The sequence below is a fragment of the Rhinoraja longicauda genome, chromosome 31, assembly GCF_053455715.1.
Source record: "Rhinoraja longicauda isolate Sanriku21f chromosome 31, sRhiLon1.1, whole genome shotgun sequence".
Taxonomy (NCBI): Eukaryota; Metazoa; Chordata; class Chondrichthyes; order Rajiformes; family Arhynchobatidae; genus Rhinoraja; species Rhinoraja longicauda.
The window spans coordinates 23007411-23028826 of NC_135983.1; the positions used below are offsets into that span (position 1 = coordinate 23007411).

Genomic DNA, 21416 nt, shown 5'->3' on the forward strand with positions numbered 1-21416 from the left:
TCACAGGCGGCCATGTTGTGTTGGTAAGACAAAGCCTGAGGTACTCTAGGTAGGGTTGCTAACTGTCCTGTATTAGCCGGGACATCCCATATTTTGGGCTAAATTGGTTTGTCCCGTATGGGACCGCCCTTATCGCGTATTAGGCCCAGGGGAGCACTGTAGGCCCGGACACTGTAGGCCTGGACACTGTAGGCCTGGGGGCCGATGTAGGCCTAGACACCGTAGGCCCGGATACTGTAGGTTAACCAACTGTGTTCGGGGAGCGGGGCCGAGTGCGTTCGCCTAACGGAGGCTGCGGAGCAACCTGCCTCCCGGCCCGGGCGGCCGTCATTGGTGGAGTGGGAGCAGGTGGCCGCTGGCTGGGTGAGGTCACGTGGGACGTCACGACGGTGACGTCACCTTTTGTCCCTTATTTGGGAGTGAGAAAGTTGGCAACCCTAACTCTAGGTCAGGGAGATAAGGTCTTAAATAGAAACATAGAAAATAGGGGTGATATTATAGAAATCGATACTATAGAATCAATATAAATGAACCCCTCTCTAACTAGAGATCGATATAAAGTGCTGGAGTAACTCAGCAGGTCAGGCAGCATCTGTGGAGGAAAAGGAAGGGTGATGTTTTGGGTTGGGACTCTTTGTCAGAAGAGGGATCCCGACCCATAACATCACCCATCCTTTGTCTCCACAGATGCTGCCTGACCCCACTGGGTTAATCCATCTTTGGTATAAACTACCATTTGCCGTTCCTTGTTTCTTCACCCTGCCAAGCACTCTTTGTCAAGGGCTGTTCTTATCCAGGCCTGGCTGCTCGTTGTATAATGTTTCCAGGGGAGTTGGGGATCGAACCATTGGTCACTGGGACGTGATGCTGCCCTGACCTGGAGTCCTGGGTTGGGGTTGATTTTTAGCAGAGTAAAATAGGAAAGCAGAGTACTCTTTAAAGTTGCGAAATGTTTAAAATTGTTGTTCAGGTGGTTTTAGTCCAAAAATAAGATGTCATAATGGTCATAGGTTCTACGAGCAGAATTAGGCCATTCGGCCCATTAAGTCTACTCCGCCATTCAATCATGGCTGATCTATCTCTCCCCCTGAACCCCATTCTCCTGCCTTCTCCCCGTAACCCCTGACACCCGCACTAATCAAGAATCGGCAATTCAGAAGGAATGCAGGATATCGTTTAGATTTAGATTTAGAGATACAGCGCGGAAACAGGTCCTTCGGCCCACCGGGTCCGCGCCGCCCAGCGATCCCCGCACATTAACACTATCCTACACCCACTAGGGACAATTTTTACATTTGCCCAGCCAATTAACCTACATACCTGTACATCTTTGGAGTGTGGGAGGAAACTGAAGATCTCAGAGAAAACCCACGCAGGTCACGGGGAGAACGTACAAACTCCGTACAGACGGCGCCCGTAGTCAGGATCGAACCTGAGTCTCCGGCGCTGCATTCGCTGTAAGGCAGCAACTCTACCGCTGCGCCACCGTGCCGCCTAGTTATTTTAGTTATTATAGTTTTCTCTTGAGGTTGGTGAATCTTTGTAAATATCTAACCGAGAGGGCTGTGAACAGGGCTGTCTGGAGGCCTGACCTTTCACACTAGTTCTATGTTGGCCCACATTCTCATCCACTCCCCACACTATAAGGAGCAATTTACAGAAGCCAATTAACCGACAGACCCACACGTCTTTGGGATGTGGGAGGAAACCGGAGCACCCGGAGGAAACCCACGCGGTCACAGAGAGAACGTGCAAACTCCACACGCAGACAGCAGCCGTAGTCAGGATTGAACCCGGGTCTCTGGCGCTGAGGCAGATGTGCCCGATGTGCCTCTGCCAATGCATTGAATCAGTGCTCTGGGCGTGGAATTTGGCTGAATGCTCTTGATGGGCCGAATGGCCTAATTCAGCTCTGAGAACGTATGACGTTATGAGCTGTGAGGTGGTGGTACTGAGGTTGTCGTTTTGACGTGTGTGCGTGGAAAGCATTGCATTCACGAGGAGCCATGTTGGAGTGTCACCGTTTGTATTGCAGGTACCTGTTTCTCTTCGATAAGGCGGTGATTGTCTGCAAGCGGAAAGGTTACAACTACGAGCTGAAGGAAACGATCGATCTGCAAACCCACAAGATGACCGACGACCCAATGAACAACAAGGACCTGAGAAAGGTAACTGGGTTCGTGATATCGCAAAAACAGCAGCCAGGTTTCATCAGGCCACCGCATTATCGGGGAGATGAAACGGTGACAACAACCAGGTCTGTTAATAGCTCACGTGAATGAGTGGAGGTGTACAGTGGGTGTGAGACTGAAGTCGCACTGCCTCCTGTGAGTCTATACCATGCTCCAGACTGGCCCCAGAGTGGCGGGACACCTTCTGAACTGGCATTTAAACTAGCACCAGCTTTGGGATAATCAAAACATGATTCAACGTCACCCCTCCCAACCCTCCCACTGGGTGGTTACAGGACTAGTTTTATAGGGGAAAAAAAATGCAGATGCTGGTTTAAACCGAAGGTAGACACAAAAAGGCTGGTGTGACTCAGCGGGTCAGACAGCATCTCGGGAGAGAAGGAATGGGTGACGTTTCGGGTCGAGACCCTGATCAGTCTGAAGAATGGTCTCGACCCGAAACGTCACCCATTCCTTCTCTCCTGAGATGCTGCCTGACCCGCTGAGTTACTCCAGCATTTTGTGCCTTCCGCAGGATTAGTTTTGTGTACTTTAGCTCAGAGATACAGCGTGGAAACAGGCCCTTCGGCCCAACCCAGTCCGCGACGACCAGCGACTATGCAACGCATTAGGGACATTTGACAATTTTTACCGAAACCAATTGACCCACAGACCTGTACGCCTTTGGAGTGTGGGAGTAATCTGGAGCACCTGGGGAAAGCCCACGCGGTCATGGGGTGAAAAGTACAAACTCCGTACAGACTAGCACCGTAGTCAGGATGTAACCCGGGTCTCTGGCGCTGTAAGGCAGGAGCTCTACCGCTGCACCACCGTTCCTAGTTGAGGTCTTTCTGCTCCCACCTCTCCCCCTCATAGCCTTTCACGACAGCCTGGACAATCCCTCTTCATCAACCTCGACATCTCCTGAATTTCGCTGCACTCCCCCAGTCCTGTGCTCCTTTCTATCTTAATTCCCCAATGTACACAGTTCCTCCCTTCAGTCCCCATCGCCCTTCCCTTTACAGACCATTTGGAATGGAATGGAATGCTTTTATTGTCACATGTGACAAAGCACGGTGAAATTCTTTGCTTGCATACTCAAGGTACACAAATAGCGGCCAGCTACAAGTTACAACGTACGCCAGTTCCACCTTTATCCTCCCCCCCCCCCCACAGCGATTCCCCCCCACGCCGGCTCCTCCATTGTCCATTGTTCTCCCTCCTCCCTCCCCATTGTCCATTGTCCTTCCCCCCCCTCACGGCGCTCCCCCCCACGCCGGATCCTCCATTGTTCTTCCCCCCCCACGCCGGGTCCTCCATTGTTCTTCCCCCCCCCACGCCAGGTCCTCCATTGTCCTTCCCCCCCCACGCCGGGTCCTCCATTGTCCTTCCCCCCCCACGCCGGGTCCTCCATTGTTCTTCCCCCCCACGCCGGGTCCTCCATTGTTCTTACCCCCCACGCCAGGTCCTCCATTGTTCTTCTCCTCCCCCCCCGCCCCTCACTTGCGGTGCCCCCCTCGCCCGGTCCTCCATTGTTCTTCCCCCCCCACGCCCGGTCCTCCATTGTTCTTCCCCCCCATGCCAGGTCCTCCATTGTTCTTCCCCTCCCCCCCCTCACGGCGGCCCCCCCCACGCCCGGTCCTCCATTGTTCCTCCCCCCCCCCCTCACAGCGGTCCCCCCCCCACGCTCTCATCGACCGCCGACCGCCAGCTGACGGGTGTGTGCAGTTTGCAGTTGCCCTCTCAAGGAGATCTGAGCTGATGGATCTTCCTTCACGGTTTTACCCCATTGAGCGCCAGATGGGACCCATCCCGTGGGAACGTCGCTAGTTTTATTCGCTGTCTTGGGCAATGTTATGTGAAGGAGTAATTAAGGGAATCTTGAGCAGAGTGAAACCTATGATCAGTGTCGTTTATCTTTCACGTTTGTTAAACCCAGCGCCATGCTGACTGATTTTTTTTGCTGTGTTCTTTTATGCTTCCTAGTCCCATGGGAAAATGGTGAGTAGTTGTAAGTAATCTGTGGGGAAACTTGTGGGCTGCATGTTTTCTCCAGATTAAATGTTGGTTTCAATTGATCGCCGGTTGAGCTGGTCTCTCTGGATTTTGCTGCTGTTTTGCCTGTCTCACACTCTGATACAGTAGTTTGGTCTAGAGGTACAGCCCGGTAGCAGCCTCTTCCGCCCACCGAGTCCGCGCCGACCAGCGATCCCCGCACATTCACACAAACCTACACACGCAAGGGACAATTTACACTGATAACCAAGTGTACAAACCCAAGCCAATTAACCTAAAAAGCTGCACATCTTTGGAGTGTGGGAGGGAACCGATGATCTCGAGGAAGACCCACGCGGTCACGGGGAGAACGAACTAACTCTGCGCAGACGGCGCCCGTAGTCGGGATCGAACATGGGTTTCCGCCGTACGCTGCAAGGCAGCAACTCTACCGCTGCGCCACCGGGCCGCTTTTATTAAAAGAAAATATTTGGTAAACTGCATGGTTTATCAGCAGAAGGAACTTGGGAACAATGCATTCTAATTCCTATTACAAAATATGTCACACCGTGACAGTTCATGCAGTTACCTGATATTGAGGATCTACCTGCTTATAATCTATGTTGATGTGTTCCCGGCCGAGTGTTTGCTGGAGATAGTTTGTCCCGATGGTTACGAGGAAATGTTTATCTAACAATTGTTTGTGCTGCAGATTACTGGACAAATGTTTATCCAGCCTTCTTTACCTATTGCTGGGTATTTGTTAGCACAGCAGTAGAGTTGCTGCCTTACAGCGCCAGAGACCCAGGTTCAGTCCTGACTACGGGTGCTGTTTGGATGGAGTTTGTACGTTCTCCCCATGACCTGCGTGGGTTTTCCCCGGGACCTCCTGTTTCCTCGCACACTTCAAAAACGTACAGCTTTGTAGGTTAATTGTCTTGGTATAAATGTAAATTGTCCCGAGCGTGTGTTGGATGGTGTTAGTGTACGGAGATCACTGGTCAGTGCAGACCCGGTGGGCTGAAGGGCCTATTTCCGCACTGTATCTCTAAACTAAACTAAACTCTGCTTAGTCTGAAGAAGGGTCGCAACCCAAAACATCACCCTTTCCTTCCCTCCAGAGATCAGTCCGCAGAAGGGTCTCAACCCGAAACGTCACCCTTTCCTTCTCTCCAGAGATGCTGCCTGACCCACTGAGTTACTCCAGCATTTTGTGTCTATAAACTAAACTCAATGTGGACTGGTCATTAGGCAAATGTTTACCCGCTGATAATTTTTATTGTCGAGTGAATGTTTAGTGTTAACAGTTTGCGTTCCACCCGTTTGTGACCCTTCTCTGGCTTTTGCTCTTTCGCAGCTGAAATGAATTATTGGTTCCAGCTCTCCGAGCTGTTCAGGCAGGGGAAGTATTTGACTCTTTGAAGCATTCGGGAGAACCTGGACCAAGGGAGAGAGAGATCACAGCCTAACCACAAATTTGCTGTTTCTGGTTAACAGTGGCTGGTTCCATTATTAGGCAACTAATAATGTCCTAATTCTGAGTGTGAAATGGAGCAGTGATTTCAACAAAATGGCAGAGTGTTTAGTTTAGAGATACAGCGCGGAAACAGGCCCTTTCGGCCCACCGGGTCCGCGCCGACCAGCGATCCCCACACATTAACACTATTCTACACCCACTAGAGACAATTTGTACATTTTACCAAGCCAATTAACCTACAAACCTGTACGTCTTTGGAGTGTGGGAGGAAACCGAAGATCTCGGAAAAAACCCACGCAGGTCACGGGGAGAACGTACAAACTCCGTACAGACGGCGCCCGTGGTCGGGATCGAACCCGGGTCTCCGGCGCTGCATTCGCTGTAAGGCAGCAACTCTACCGCTGCGCCACCATGCCGCCCTATATAACGGGGAGATACAACTTATGGGGAAGGCAGGCGTGACAGCTGGGAATTATTATCAAAATGGGAAAGGCAGGCTGGGAATTATTATCAAAATGTGGCAACATATATCGTCAGACTGGGGGCAGATTGCCGGCTATAAATGTACTCTTTCACCAAGCCCAACTGCGCCTCCTGACCTACCAACAAATCAATCCAAAATCCAACAGCCCAAACCATCAAAGAGCAAATGTTTACCTGGTAACCAGCTGTCTAATATTGATTTAGATTTAGAGATACAGCGCGGAAACAGGCCCTTCGGCCCACCCAGTCCGCGCCGCCCAGCGGTCCCCGCACATTAACACTATTCTACACACACTAGGGACAATTTTTACATTTTACCCAATCAATTAACCTACTTACCTGCACGTCTTTGGAGTGTGGCAGGAAACCGAAGATCTCGGAGAAAACCCACGCAGGTCACGGGGAGAACGTACAAACTCCGTACAGACGGCGCCCGTAGTCAGGTTCGAACCTGAGTCTCAGGCGCTGCATTCGCTGTAAGGCAGCAACTCTACTGCTGCGCCACCGTGCCACCCATTGGTTAAACGATCACACCATTAGACCACACCTCCTGGAATCAGAAGAGCTGTAGCCAGTCAAAAAGAACACCTCAGACAATCAGAGGATGAAAGAAACCCTTTGCTACCTCAGCGTTGAAATCACACAGAAGTTTCCTCTCTTCTGTCCATCCCCTGGACTGCAGTACATCGTCCAGAGGGATCAAACTCTGGGAAGAGAGACTAGAGAAATCTCCGGAAGACATTCACATGGCAATCGACCCCTCTGAGAAACTCCCACCAGGTTCCGACCATCCGTGGATAACCTGGCACAGTCTCAACAGACTGTGGACAAGCATGGGGAGGAGCAAATCTAACTACTGAAGTGGGGATACACTGAAGAAGTGGCAGACTGCGAGTGTAGACGGGGCCTCCAGACGATGGAACATCTCCTGAGCTGTGACGTGCTGCATGACACACGCACTGTGAAGGATCTTACAGAGGCCAACCACATGGCACTAACATTTGCTCGCTCTTCGCAAACAGCTGTGTGATGTCACGAATAAATAAATAAATCTCTTGCTTGGTGGCATTAGGATATATTTGTCAGAGCTCAAATGCCCAATATGTCACGAGGGGAATAGATAGTGTAAACACACGGAGTCTCCGACTCTGGGTAAGGGAATCCAAAATCAGAGGACACAGGTTGAAGGTGAAAGGGGCAAATTCAATATAAACCTGAGAGGCAACATGTTCAGGTAGACGCAAAATGCTGGAGTAACTCAGCGGGTCAGGCAGCATCTCGGGAGAGAAGAAACAGTCTGAAGAAGGGTCTCGACCCAAACGTCACCCGAGATGCTGCCTGACCCGCTGAGTTACTCCAGCATTTTGTGTCTACCTTCGATTTAAACCAGCATCTGCAGTTTTTTTCCCTGGGCAACTTTCTCGCACATAGAGTGACGGGAATATGGAATGAGTTGCCGGAGGAGGTGGTTGAGGCGAAATGGGACCAGGCGGTTTAATGCAGACTCCATTTGGGGTCACTCTGGGACCAGAAAATGAGAGCAAAGATATTTGTGGTCTCGGGTGTCAATGCAGGACAGGAAATTAGAGACCAGCAAAGTTGAGGGAAGTTCAGTTTGAAGTCAGTGAAGTTTTGCAGGAAGATATTTGAGTGCAGCTGGTAAATCACTGGACTGGGAACCGAAGGTATTTATTCACAAAACGCTGGAGTAACTCAGCGGGTCAGGCAGCATCTCAGGAGAGAAGGAATGGGTGATGTTTCGGGTCGAGACCCTTCTTCAGACTGGGAACGGTGATAGCTGGGCGAAACAGTCCGGAGATTCGAGCTGATACCGCATTGTTTAGGAAGGAACTGCAGACGCTGGTTTAAATCGAAGATAGACAAAAAAAAAGCTGGAGTAACTCAGCGGGACGGGCAGCATCTCTGGAGAGAAAGAACGGGTGACGTTTCGGGTCGAGACCCTTCTTCAGAAGGCCCGAAATGTCGCCCATTCCTTCTCTCCAGAGAAGCTGCCCCCGCCCGGCTGAGTTACCCCAGCATTTTGTGACATCTCATTGTGACAGCTGTGAAATCGAAATCCATTTGATATTCCAGAAATTGGTCAAATAACAACAATAACAATATGAGTTAATAATGATGACTGCAAATAGGATCAGATTACGGTTGTAAACTCATCTGGTTCATTACCATCTTTGAGGGGAGGAGCTCTACCCAGTCTGGCCCACAAGTGTCCTGTGAATTGACTTGCCAAGCTATTCAGTTGCACCTTTATTGTCATAGAGTCAAAGAGTGATACAGTGTGGAAACGGTCGGTCCTGTCCATGTACCTGTCTAAATGTTTCTTCAACGTTGCGATCGTACCAGCCTCAACTACCACCTCTGGCAGCTCCTTCCACACCCCGACCACTGTTTGTGTGGAAAAGTCACCCCTTAGATTCCTATTAAATCTTTCCCCCCTCACCTTAAACCTATGTCCTCTGGTTCTCGATTTCCCTACTCTGGGCAAGAGACTCTGTGCGTCTACCCGATTTATTCCTCTTATGATTTTGTACACGTCCATAAGATCACCCCTCATCCTCCTGCACTCCAAGGAATAGAGTCCTAGCCTACTCAAGTTCAAACAGAATAAAAACAGCCCAAAGTAAGGTTCTGAACCCAGAACGTTACCTATCCTTTTTCTCCATTGATGGTGCCTGACCCGTTGAGTTACTCCAGCGTTTCGTGTCTTATCTTCGGTATAAACCGGCATCTGCAGTTCCTTCCTACAGTCTTTGCTTTTCTGTTTTTCAGTGGTCCTATGCGTTTTACTTAATACACCTTCAGGGCAAACAGGGCTTCCAGCTGTTCTGCAAAACAGAGGATATGAAGAGGAAATGGATGGAACAGTTTGAAATGGCACTGTAAGTCCCTGACCAACTCTTGGTGAAGCAGTAAACTGCGTGAGATTATGAGTTTTAGTGGGTTGCTTTTCAAAACTCACTGCACTCATTATTTTGAACTGAAATGTAACTTATGAAACCATTCTGGAGTGCATTTTGTACATGCTTCTTTAATGTTGTCAGAAATGAAAACCAGCACGCCTCTCCCGATGTGTTAGATGTATTTCAAGAGAGAGTTAGATTTAGCTCTTTGGGCTAAAGGAATCAAGGGATATGGAGAAAAAGCAGGAACGGGGAACTGATTGTAGATGATCAGCCATGATCATATTGAATGGCGGTGTTGGCTCGAAGGGCCAAATGGCCTACCCCTGCACTTATTTTTCTATGTTTCTATATTGATGCATGAAATGAGTAGGAATTACTGTGGCAGGTGGTGTTCTTTGCTAAAGGCATGGTGATAAGTGTAGAGATTTAGGGGGTCAGATTACAGAAATCACTGAACGCTGGTGTACGGTTACAAGGTATATTTACAAAGGCTAATGGAAACAGAAACACAGAAAATAGGTGCAGGAGTAGGCCATTTGGCCCTTTGAGCCATTCAATATGAGCATGGCTGATCATCCAAAATCAGCACCCCGCTCTGGCTTTCTCCCCACATCCCTTGATTCCGTTAGCCCTAAGAGCTCTATCTAACTCCCTCTTGAAAACATCCAGTGAATTGGCCTCCACTGCCTCCTGTGGCAATGAATTCCGCAGATGCGCAACTCTCTGGGTGAAAAAGTTTTTCCTCATCTCAGTCTTAAATGGCCTACCCCTTATTCTAAAACAGTGGACTACTGGCTTTAAAATGAACGGGGTTATGGAAAGTTAAAGAGTCGAGGGGAGGAGACCAACTTTTTTAAGGGGATTGAAATGGAAAGCATGTTGTTTTAAAATAGGGTACACTTAGCAACAGTCATGGATCAGGCTTGTTGTGGCTTTCTGTCTCAGAAGGCCCTTCTAATGTGCAAGGTCTGGGCGTTCCGTCAGCTCCCGGGCGCTGTCCACGGGCACCCTGGGGGATTTCCGGGACCGCTGGGGGGGGGGGGGGGTGAATGCAACCTGGACAAGGATTGTAACATCGTTGTATAGTAGTTCATCTAGATACTAAAACTCTCGTTTGTTTGTTTGTTTGTTCCTGAACTACAGCCAAAACGGTACACGATAGCGCGACAATTCTAGGCCCACTTTACTCACCGTCGTCCCTTTGGTGCTAATGGGAGAAGTTTCATTGAAATCGGTGTTATATTTTTAAAGTTATTCACATTTTAAAGTTTAAATCTATCTCCTAGGGAGGGAGTTGGTGGAAGGAGGGAGGGAGGGAGGGCGGATAAGAGGGGTTGAGGGGGATGGAGTGGGGGGGAAGGGAAAGGAGGGAGGGCAAGGGGGAGAGGGGAGGGGGAGGGGGAGAGGAGAGGGTGCTGCACCAATGCAGGAGACGTTTGGGCCCAATGGGTCTTGGTCTAGTTTAGTATATTTGTTTGTCCTGTATTATGGTGGTGAGTTCTGTTTTGATTTATTGTATTGTAAATAATATTTTTAATAATTGAATAATTTTTTTTGATTACAAAAAAACGTGCAAGGTCTGGAAATTAGATTATATATTCCAGTCAAAATTATTAAACTAGCTTATTTTTTCTCGGGCTTTACTTTCCCAAATATTTAATCTAGTGGGTCCCTCAGATTTTAAACTTTTCTGATTATTTTCAGGATTTATGTTATAATTTCTATTTGGGGAATTGTTCCCTCTCCATCGTGTTTATCACCAACCGATTACACTGCAAACTGGTGTGAATGGTAAACATGATTAAGATACCGTTCACGTTGGTTGTATGCTATCCCACTTTTGCATCCAGAGGCCATAGCCTCAGAATCAAAGGACGTGCCTTTAGAAAGGAGACGAGGAGGAATTTCTTTAGCCAGAGGGAGGTGAATCTGTGGAATTCATCGCCACAGAAGGCTGTGGAGCCCAAGTCAATGGGTATTTGTAAGGTGGAGATTATCATCATATCATATCATATATATACAGCCGGAAACAGGCCTTTTCGGCCCTCCAAGTCCGTGCCGCCCAGTGATCCCCGCACATTAACACTATCCTACACCCACTAGGGACAATTTTTACATTTACCCAGCCAATTAACCTACATACCTGTACGTCTTTGGAGTGTGGGAGGAAACCGAAGATCTCGGAGAAAACCCACGCAGGTCACGGGGAGAACGTACAAACTCCTTACAGTGCAGCACCCGTAGTCAGGATCGAACCTGAGTCTCCGGCGCTGCATTCGCTGTAAAGCAGCAACTCTACCGCTGCGCTACCGTGCCGCCCCTAGATTGATAGGTTCTTGATTAGTGAGGGTGTCAAGGGTTACGGGGAGAAGGCAGGAGAGTGGGGTTAGGAGGGAGAGATAGATCAGCCACGAATGAATGGTGGAATATACTTTTTTAGATTTCGATTTAGAGATACAGCGCAGAAACAGGCCCTTCGGCCCACCGGGTCCGCGCCGCCCAGCGATCCCCGCACACTAACACTATCCTGCACCCACTAGGGATAATTTTTACATTTGCCCAGCCAATTAACTTACATACCTGTACGCCTTTGGAGTGTGGGAGGAAACCGAAGATCTCGGAGAAAACCCACGCAGGTCACGGGGAGAACGTACAAACTCCGTACAGACGGCGCCCGTAGTCAGGATTGAACCTGAGTCTCCGGCGCTGCATTCGCTGTAAGGCAGCAACTCTACCGCTGCGCCACCGTGCCGCCGTAGATGGGCCTTGATGGGCCTAATTCTGCTCCTTTCACTTATGACCTCATGACCTTATGTTTCTTTTCTCACTTAAATAATTTCCTTTCCAGATCGAATATTAAACCGGAGAAAGCAACGGCAAATTATCACAATTTCCAAATGACGACGTTCGACAAGTGCACGAACTGCAAAGCCTGCAGAATGTTGCTGAGGTAATACTGTGTGGTGTGGCCCAGCTTGGGAGGAGGGATTCATACTGGGTCAGAGTGATGGGCCCAGGGAACTCTGCACTCTGTATCATTAATGAAGGATTTCCATCTGCACCTCACGCTGCCTCGGCAAGGCCAGCAGCATAACCAAGGACGAGTCACACCCCGGCCACTCCCTCTTCTCCCCTCTCCCATCGGGCAAAAGGTACAGAAGTGTGAAAACGCACACCTGCAGATTCAGGGACAGTTTCTTCCCGGCTGTTATCAGACAACTGAACCATCCTACCACAACCAGAGAGCAGTCCTGAACTACTATCTACCTCATTTGTGGCCCTCAGACTATCCTTGATCGGACTTTACTGCATTTATCTTGCACTGAACATTATTCCCTTATCAAGGTATTTATTCACAAAATGCCGGAGTAACTCAGCAGGTCAGGCAGCATCTCAGGAGAGAAGGAATGGGTGACGTTTCGGGTCGAGACCCTTCTTCAAACTGATATTAGACTTATAGTATTCCCTTATCATGTCCCTGTACACTGTAAATGGCTCAATTTTAATCATGTACTGTCTTTTCACTGTCTGGTCAGCACGTAACAAAAGCTTTTCACTGTGCCTCGCGACATGTGACAATAAACTAACTGATAAACCCAACTTGCCCACACCGACCAACATGTCCCAGCTACACTGGCCCCACCTGCCTGCGTTTGGCCCATATCCCTCTAAGCCTGTCCTATCCATGTACCTGTCCAATTGTTTCTTAAATTGTTAACGATTGATGGTGGAATCATTTGCTGAAATGCCCTTCAGCCCCTCTGCACATGCCTTGGAGTTTGGCAACACCACGGATGGCCATGGACTAAGTATCCCCAGTATGTGAGCTCCAGGGTTAAACAGATTATAACCTACCCATCTTCTTCAAAGTCTCCAATATCAATAGACAAGAGACAATAGACAATAGGTGCAGGAGTAGGCCATTCGGCCCTTCGAGCCAGCACCACCATTCAATGTGATCATGGCTGATCATTCTCAATCAGTACCCCGTTCCTGCCTTCTCCCCATACCCCCTGACTCCGCTATCCTCAAGAGCTCTATCTAGCTCTCTCTTGAATGCATTCAGAGAATTGGCCTCCACTGCCTTCTGAGGCAGAGAATTCCACAGATTCACAACTCTCTGACTGAAAAAGTTTTTCCTCATCTCCGTTCTAAATGGCGTACCCCTTATTCTTAAACTGTGGATGACATAGCTGAAGGAATGCAGTTCCATGGAGGAGGAAGGACTAAAGAGGCAGTGCACTGTCAGAGGGTAGGGGGGGGGGGGGGGGGGGGTGGGGGGGGGGGGGGTCTGTACAGAGGGAGTAATGCACCTGCAGAGGGGAAAAAAACTGCAGATGCTGGTTTAAATCGAAGGTAGACACAAAATGCTGGAGTAACTCAGCGGGTCAGGCAGCATCTGGGGAGAGAAGGAATGGGTGATGTTTCGGGTGGAGACCCTTCTTCGTTTCCTGGCATTCTGGATGGATGTATAAAGATCTTGTGGGACTATTTCACCAATTGTCGGGGAGTTCTCGGTATCCATGCCTTGTTCTTGCTTCGACCTAGGGCCAGAAATAGGTCAACTGGTTATTCAGTTCATTAATGTTCATTTAAGGTGAGGGGGGGAGGGGGAGCGATTTAATGGGAACCTGAGGGGCAACATTTTTATACAAAGGGTGGTGGGTGTGTGGAATGAGCTGCCGGAGGAGGTAGTTTAGACAGTGTTGACCCTATAAGATGTCTACTGACGTGTGGAACAAAAGGCTCTAAACCAAGGTTTTGTAAGTAAAAAAGCAGATGCTGGTACAAATCAAAGGTATTTATTTCACAAAATGCTGGAGTCTGAAGAGGGTCTCGACCAGAAACGTCACCCATTCCTTCTCTCCCGAAATGCTGAGTTACTCCAGCATTTTGTGAACTAAACCAAGGTTTAATGCATCTTCATCTTTATAACACTTCAGTAACTTGAACATGCATGCAAGTTATTGACATCTAATAACTTCTCATTTACTTTACTATGTCAGCTTATCACGTCTTAAACTAAATCACAAAACTCATGACTGAATCTCAGATATTACCCATATGAATCAATTGGCCAGATTCACTCTGTTGGTAGGGGGTAGTCTTCTCTGAGCATCGAACTCAGGTCCCATGGTTGTTCCCTCGTTCTCGCCCCTGAAGTCTCGGACCGCCCCTTTATACAAATTTTTCATTCAAACTCCTAAAGGAAGCCTTTGTTCTAACCTCTCAAGACTCTCACAATCCTGAAGTCAATCATTTCAAGATGTCAACCATCCAAGTGCTGAATAAGTTCCTTATCGGGCTAGAGTGTTGTTAATTATGTTGGCCTGTTCATGTTTTCATTCTCATCGTACAGTTCCTTCGCAAAATAGCCGTTCCCAGACACCTTATCTTCTCAAGGCCACATTACACAGCCATGAAGTTATCTTCAGCTCTGCTCTCACCAGATGTCCATCACGTGACCATCTTCACAATGCTTCTTTGTTCTAGTCCCAGTCCCAGCGTTTCTCTGTCTCTCTCTAGCTAGTAGCGTACTCCCAAAGCTTGTTGGGATACTTGACATCCAGTCCCTGGCTCCAACAAGTACTATCGCAACGTTAGACAGATACATGGACAGGATAGGGGCCAAACACAGGCAGGTGGGACTGGTGTAGGTGGTGCATGTTGGTCAGTGTGGGCAAGATGGGCCGAAGGGCCTGTTTCAATGCTCTATGACTATGATTCTAATGGGATCCACAAACCAGTGTCAGCATGAAATCACCTGCAGACTAGGTTTACTGCAAAGTCCTTTTGAGGGTGGGTGGGACACTGGGTGAATACACTACTTCTCTCCGAATATAGTTATTGGCCCTTAAGCTTCACCTGAATAGGCAGATAGGCTTTCGTTTATTTTTTTATAGATTAGTTTGGAGATACAGCACGGAAACAGGCCCTTCGGCCCACCGAGTCCGCACCGACCAGCGATCCCCACACGCTAGCACTATCTTACACACACCAGGGACAATTTACATTTATACCAAGCCAATTCACCTACAAACCAGTACGCCTTTGGAGTGTGGGAGGAAAGTGGAGATCCTGGAGAAAAGCCACGCAGGTCAGGAGGAGAAGGTACAAACTCCAACCAGTTAACACCCGTAGTCGGGTAAATATTTTGGGTGAATACCTGGTGAAAATCTATCACAAAGGTTATGCTTGAGATGGAGGAAGTGGCGGTATAGTTCCGATACGCACAGAAGAGCTTCAGTATTTCAAGAATACTGTGGGGGATCGCTGGTCGGTGTGGGACTCGGTGGGCCGAAGAGCCTGTTTTACCACGCTGTATCGCTAAACTAAACTGAACTAAAATAAAAGTCCAAAGAAGGGTCTCCACCCGAAACGTCACCCATTCCTTCTCTCCAGAGATGCGGCATGTCCCGCTGAGTTCCGCCGGCATTTTGTGTCTACCTTCGGTTTAAAATAAAGGCAAATTGAGTGTGATGTACATCAGTTGGATTGGGCAGGTGCAAATCAAGTTCTGTTTTCAATGTGGCTGATACGTCCTCAGCCATTTCTAGTTGTGTTTGAGTCCATTTGCTAAGCTTGTTGCCTTGTTTTTTTTTGTCCCTTTCTTGCAGGGGGATTTTTTACCAAGGGTACACTTGTTCCAAATGTGGGGCTGGAGCGCACAAAGAATGTCTGGAGACAGCAGCACAATGCAAGTTAAGTACGTAATCCATTGCCAGACACTTGTTCTCGGGTCCCTGCTGTTATCAGGCATTGCTGGGGAACACTTTTTCTGGGATGTACAACCTATCCCATAGTCCCTGCTTTCCAAAGACCGTGGAGCAGAGCAAGATAGACCACTCGACCCTAAAAACCGTAGTATGTCAAGGCGCCATTTTAGTAGGTAGAAACTCGCAGAAACATTTTAAAATAAAAATAAAAAAATCTGTGATTTGATAGATGAGATATATTCTGCATTTTAATGGTAACATCACACATACTGTTCCCACAAAACACTGATTACACTGCGAGAGGCATAACGAACGGCGGGGTTTGCCTACTAAAATGGCTCCTTTGCGTAATACACTTTAGTATAGGTGATTTCGAAGGACTGGTCTATCTTGCTCTTCTCTATTATCTTTGCTGCTTTCCCTCTCTATCCCCTCCCCCTTCCCAGTTCTCCCACCAGTCTTCCTGTATCCTCCTACATCCTATCTTTGTCTCGCCCCATTTCCCTTACATCAGTCTGAAGAAGGGTCTCGACCCGAAACGTCACCCATTCCTTCTCTCCAGAGATGCTGCCTGTCCCGCTGAGATACTCCAGCATTTTGTGTCTACCTTATCCCATTCCCATATTTATCCATCGATCAGCATCACTAATCAGATTCTCTGGTCATTTTGACATTACCATTTATCGGAGTTTGCTTTGAACAAAAGAGCCTGTCATGCTTTTGTCAGAGGGTGGTGAATCTGTGGAATTCATTGCCACAGACGGCTGTGGAGGCCAAGTCAATGGATATATTTAAGGCAGAGATAGATGGATTCTTAATTAGTACGGGTGTAAGGGGTGTAGGAAAGAAAACTGCAGATGCTGGTTTAAATCGAAGGTAGACACAAAATGCTGCAGTAACTCAGCGGGTCAGGCAGCATCTCTGCAGAGAAGGAATGGGTGACGTTTCGGGTCGAGACCCAAAGGGTTTCGACCCGAAACGTCATCCATTCCTTCTCTCCAGAGATGCTACCAGGTGCAAGGGGTTTTGGAGAGAAGGCAGGAGAATGGGGTTAGGAGGGAAAGATAGATCAGCCACGATTGAATGGCGGAATAGACTTAATGGGAAATGTTTAAAATTGTTGTTCAGGTGGTTTTAGTCCAAAAATAAGATGTCATAATGGTCATAAGTTCTACGAGCAGAATTAGGCCATTCGGCCCATTAAATCTACTCCGCCATTCAATCATGGCTGATCTATCTCTCCCCCTGAACCCCATTCTCCTGCCTTCTCCCCGTAACCCCTGACACCCGCACTAATCAAGAATCGGCAATTCGGAAGGGATGCAGGATATCATTTAGATTTAGAGATACAGCATGGAAACAGGCCCTTCGGCCCACCGGGTCCGTGCCGCCTAGCGATCCCCGCACATTAACACTATCCTACACACACTAGGGACAATTTTTACATTTGCCCAGCCAATTAACCTACATACCTGTACGTCTTTGGAGTGTGGGAGGAAACCGAAGATCTCAGAGAAAACCCACGCAGGTCACGGGGAGAAAGTACAAATTCCGTACAGACGGCGCCCGTAGTCAGGATCGAACCCGAGTCTCCGGCGCTGCATTCGCTGTAAGGCAGCAACTCTACCGCTGCGCCACCGTGCCGCCTAGTTATTCTAGTTATTATAGTTTTCTCTTGAGGTTGGTGAATCTTTGGAAATATCTAACCAAGAGGGCTGTGAACAGAGCTGTCTGGAGGCCTGACCTTTCACACTCGTTCTATGTTGGCCCACTTTCTCATCCACTCCCTACACTTTAAGGAACAATTTCCAGAAGCCAATTAACCGACAGACCTGCACGTCTTTGGGATGTGGGAGGAAACCGGAGCACCCGGAGGAAACCCACGTGGTCACAGAGAGAACGTGCAAACTCCACACGCAGACAGCACCCTTAATGGGCCGAATGGCCTAATTCTGCTCCTATCACTTATGTCGTGACCTTTTTTTAATCACAATTACCGTAAATTATTGTTATTTTTTTGCATATAGCGTATAAAGTGTAACAGCGCCAGGTGATGACTTGCATGGGGAAGAATATCAAAACATTGTACGACATAATCAGGCTCTCTACTTTCACACCTGTCTCCCCGACTTACCTTCACCAGGGAAGTGGTGGTGGGTGGAGGAGAGGTAGTGGGGTAGGCTAGCTGGTGGGGGTGCGCGGAGGGTTGACAGAGGTTGAGGGGCCGGGTGAAGGAGGAGGCGGTCATGAAAGGAAGTACCAGACAAGGTACCGCTTCTGTGATGGATTTGCTTTGCACATTTTATATCTTTCTGTCTATCTCTTACAGACACACCGGTCGATGATCTGGTAAGTTATGATGAAATGGAAAGATGCCAATTGTATTTTTGGCCAGATCTCTCCCCACCATCTTGCGTACATTTCCCGGGGTAAAGGGGCATGCCATCTTGCCGTTGGGTATCAGTAGACGTTAGACTTTGGAGAAACAGCGTGAGAACAGGCCCTTCGACACCCCGAATCCGCGCCGACCAGCGATCCCCGTACACTAGCACCATCCTACACGCTCGTGACAATAGGGCGGCACGGTGGTAGAGCGGCAGAGCGGAGGCTGCCTGTGTGGAGTTTGCACGTTTCCCTGTGACCGCATAGATTTCCTCTGGATGCAGCGTTTTCCTCCCACATCCCGAAGACGTGCAGGTTTGTAGGTTAATTGGCTTTTGTAAATTGCCCCTTGTGTGTGGGATGTGAAAGTGGGATTTAGATTTAGATTTAGAGATACAGCGCAGAAACAGGCCCTTCGGCCCACCGGGTCCGCGCCGCCCAGCGATCCCCGCACACTAACACTATCCTACACCCACTAGGGACAATTTTTACATTTGCCCAGGCAATTAATCTACACACCTGTACGTCTTTGGAGTGTGGGAGGAAACCGAAGATCTCGGAGAAAACCCACGCAGGTCACGGGGAGAACGTACAAACTCCGTACAGACGGCGCCCGTAGTCAGGATCGAACCTGAGTCTTCGGCGCTGCATTCGCTGTAAGGCAGCAATTCTATCGCTGCGCCACCGTGCCGCCCTAACATAGAACTAGTGGTGAACGGGTGATCGGTGGTCAGCGTGGGATCGGTGGGCAGAAGGGCCGGTTTCCACTCTGTATCTCCCAACAAAACTCAACTGTACTAAACTAAACTCAGCTAAACTAAACGAAACGAAACGGAACTGAACTGAACTAAGCTAAACAAAACACGGGTTTGCGGATTAAAAAGAAACGAACAACTGAAATTAAGCATTGCAGGATTAACAAATAATCCTTTTCTTTCCATTTACAGGACGGAGGGCAACAGCAGACAGCAGGTAAATGCACTTAACACGTCATTGAGCAATTTCAATGCAAATTATTCATAATAAAGCCTTCCACGGCTTCACCATTTGCCAAAGCAATCAGTCCAAAGTGAGACGGCAGGTGGAAGATGTTGCAGTAAGTGCTCACACTGTAAGCTGAGTGATGCTGATTTAATAATGCTGAGCGATAAATACTAGCTGAGAAAAGTGAAGGGACACTCTGGCCTTAACTGAACAGTGGTCCTGGGAATCCTTAAACCAATGGGCACAGCATAACAGGCAGCATCTGTAGTAATGTAGAAAATCTGCATGCCATACGTCTGACAGAGCAGTATGTCCACAGCTGTGCCCATCCTAAAATGTGGTGCTCTATGTCCACTGTCCCTCTCATTCCTGAACGCATCGGAGTGAGAGGGAACAACCCTCCCATTCCTCAGTCTCCGCACCACTTCCCCTCCCATTGCTCAGCTCCCTCTCTCTCTGCCTCCCCTTCCACGAGCTGCCAAACGTTGTCTGTCGTATCTCTCACTCCTCAGCACATCCTCTCATCTCTCTCTCTTCCTCTCCCCTTTCTCTCTCTCTCTCTTCCTCTCCCCTCTCTCTCTCTCTCTCTCTCTCTCTCTCTCTCTCTCTCTCTCTCTCTCTCTCTCTCTCTCTCTCTCTCTCTCTCTCTCTCTCTCTCCTCTCTCTCTCTCTCTCTCCTCTCTCTCTCTCTCTCTCTCTCTCTCTCTCTCCTCTCTCTCTCCTCTCTCTCTCTCTCTCTCTCTCCTCTCTCTCTCTCTCTCTCTCTCTCTCTCTCTCTCTCTCTCTCTCTCTCTCTCTCTGTCTCTGTCTCCTCTCTCTCTCTCTCTCTGTCTCTCTCTCTGTCTCTCTCCCTGTCTTTCAAAATTCTATAAACTTCTTTCAGCTTCCACGTTCCGGACAAAACTATCTAAGTTTGTCCAATCTCTCCTTTTCGTTAATAGCTTCTAATCTCTGCACATTCTGGTAAACAACTATTGTACCTCCAGATCCATCCTGTAATGGGGCAAGTGAAAGTCACCCAACCAGGGAGGGGTACAGGGGCTGAACATCTTTGAGGCAATAATCTATTTCCCTAACTACATTTGGTGCCCACTGTGTTATATTTTTGTGTCTGGGGGAGCGTGTGGACTAAGGCAGATTATGGTTACTTATTGACCGGCTATGTTCCCACTCATTTTCAGTTCTTTCGCTGGGTTTTGGGAACTTGGATGGAAATGGTTCTCCTGTGAGCTTTTCTTTTTCAGGTCCGAGAATGCTCGCGATCCGTTGCTACCAGGGCATCCCCCTTCCCCCCCATCGGAAAACCAGTCCTCAATTTCCAGACCGGAGACGTCATCGAGCTGGTCAAGGGCGACCCTGATTCAACATGGTGGGAGGTGAGCCTTGCTTGAGTAGCACCTGCACCAAGCAGGCCTGGTGCAACTCACCCAAGGTTAAGGCTGAACTGTCTATGATTGAGGCGAGCAAGTGGGGTAGCATGCGTGGGAAGGAACTGCAGATGTTGGTTTAAAACCGAAGATAGGCACAAAAATCTGGAGTAACTCAGCGGGTCAACCAGCATCTCTGGTGAGAAGGAATGGGTGACGTTTTGGGTTAAGACCCTTCTTCAGACTGAGAGTCGGGGGGAAGGGAGACGAGAGATATCGACGGTGATATGTTGTATAAGAAAATTACTGCAGATGCTGGTACAAATCGAAGGTATTTATTCACAAAATGCTGGAGTAACTCAGCAGGTCAGGCAGCATCTCAGGAGAGAAGGAATGGGTGACGTTTCGGGTCGAGACCCTTCTTCAGACTGATACACGGTGATATGTTAGTTAGTTAGTTTATTTGTCATTCCACTCCTTACAGATCATGCAACGAATGGGACGAAACAGAGTTCCTCCGGGGGCCATAGTGCAATACAAACGCAAAACAGATAGGCAGGGAATGACAGTGCAGTACAATGCGACACAGTGCAATACAATTAGACAGTGCAATACAATACCATACATATAAACACGGGATTAAAGCATGTAAACGGTAAATGTTAAAGCGTTTAACGTAGAGTGGTGAGATGTAGAACAAATGCATCAAAGATATGCAAAAAAGCAACGACGATGGAGGAAAGGTGAAGCCCACAATGGTCCATTGTTGGCTGTGGGCTAGGTGATAACGAGTTTTGCAGGCAATGAAACTCAACAGGACAACAGTGAAACTAGTACGACAACTAGGGTGGGGGAGGGCTGGAGAGAGAGAGAGACGATGCAAGGATTACTTGAAGTTGGAAAAATCAATATTCATA

The 21416-nt window shown here is 48.5% G+C and overlaps 1 protein-coding gene across 1 annotated transcript in view; it reads left to right on the plus strand.

Moving 5' to 3' along the window:
* Nucleotides 1–21416, plus strand: part of LOC144608283 (guanine nucleotide exchange factor VAV2-like) — a 152802-nt gene that overhangs the window by 130237 nt on the left and 1149 nt on the right. Inside the window, 9 exon segments of the mRNA XM_078425899.1 lie at nt 2036–2168; nt 4158–4172; nt 8917–9026; nt 11899–12000; nt 15668–15756; nt 18096–18115; nt 19096–19120; nt 20377–20420; nt 20422–20508. Of these exon segments, the coding sequence (XP_078282025.1) occupies nt 2036–2168; nt 4158–4172; nt 8917–9026; nt 11899–12000; nt 15668–15756; nt 18096–18115; nt 19096–19120; nt 20377–20420; nt 20422–20508 (625 nt within the window).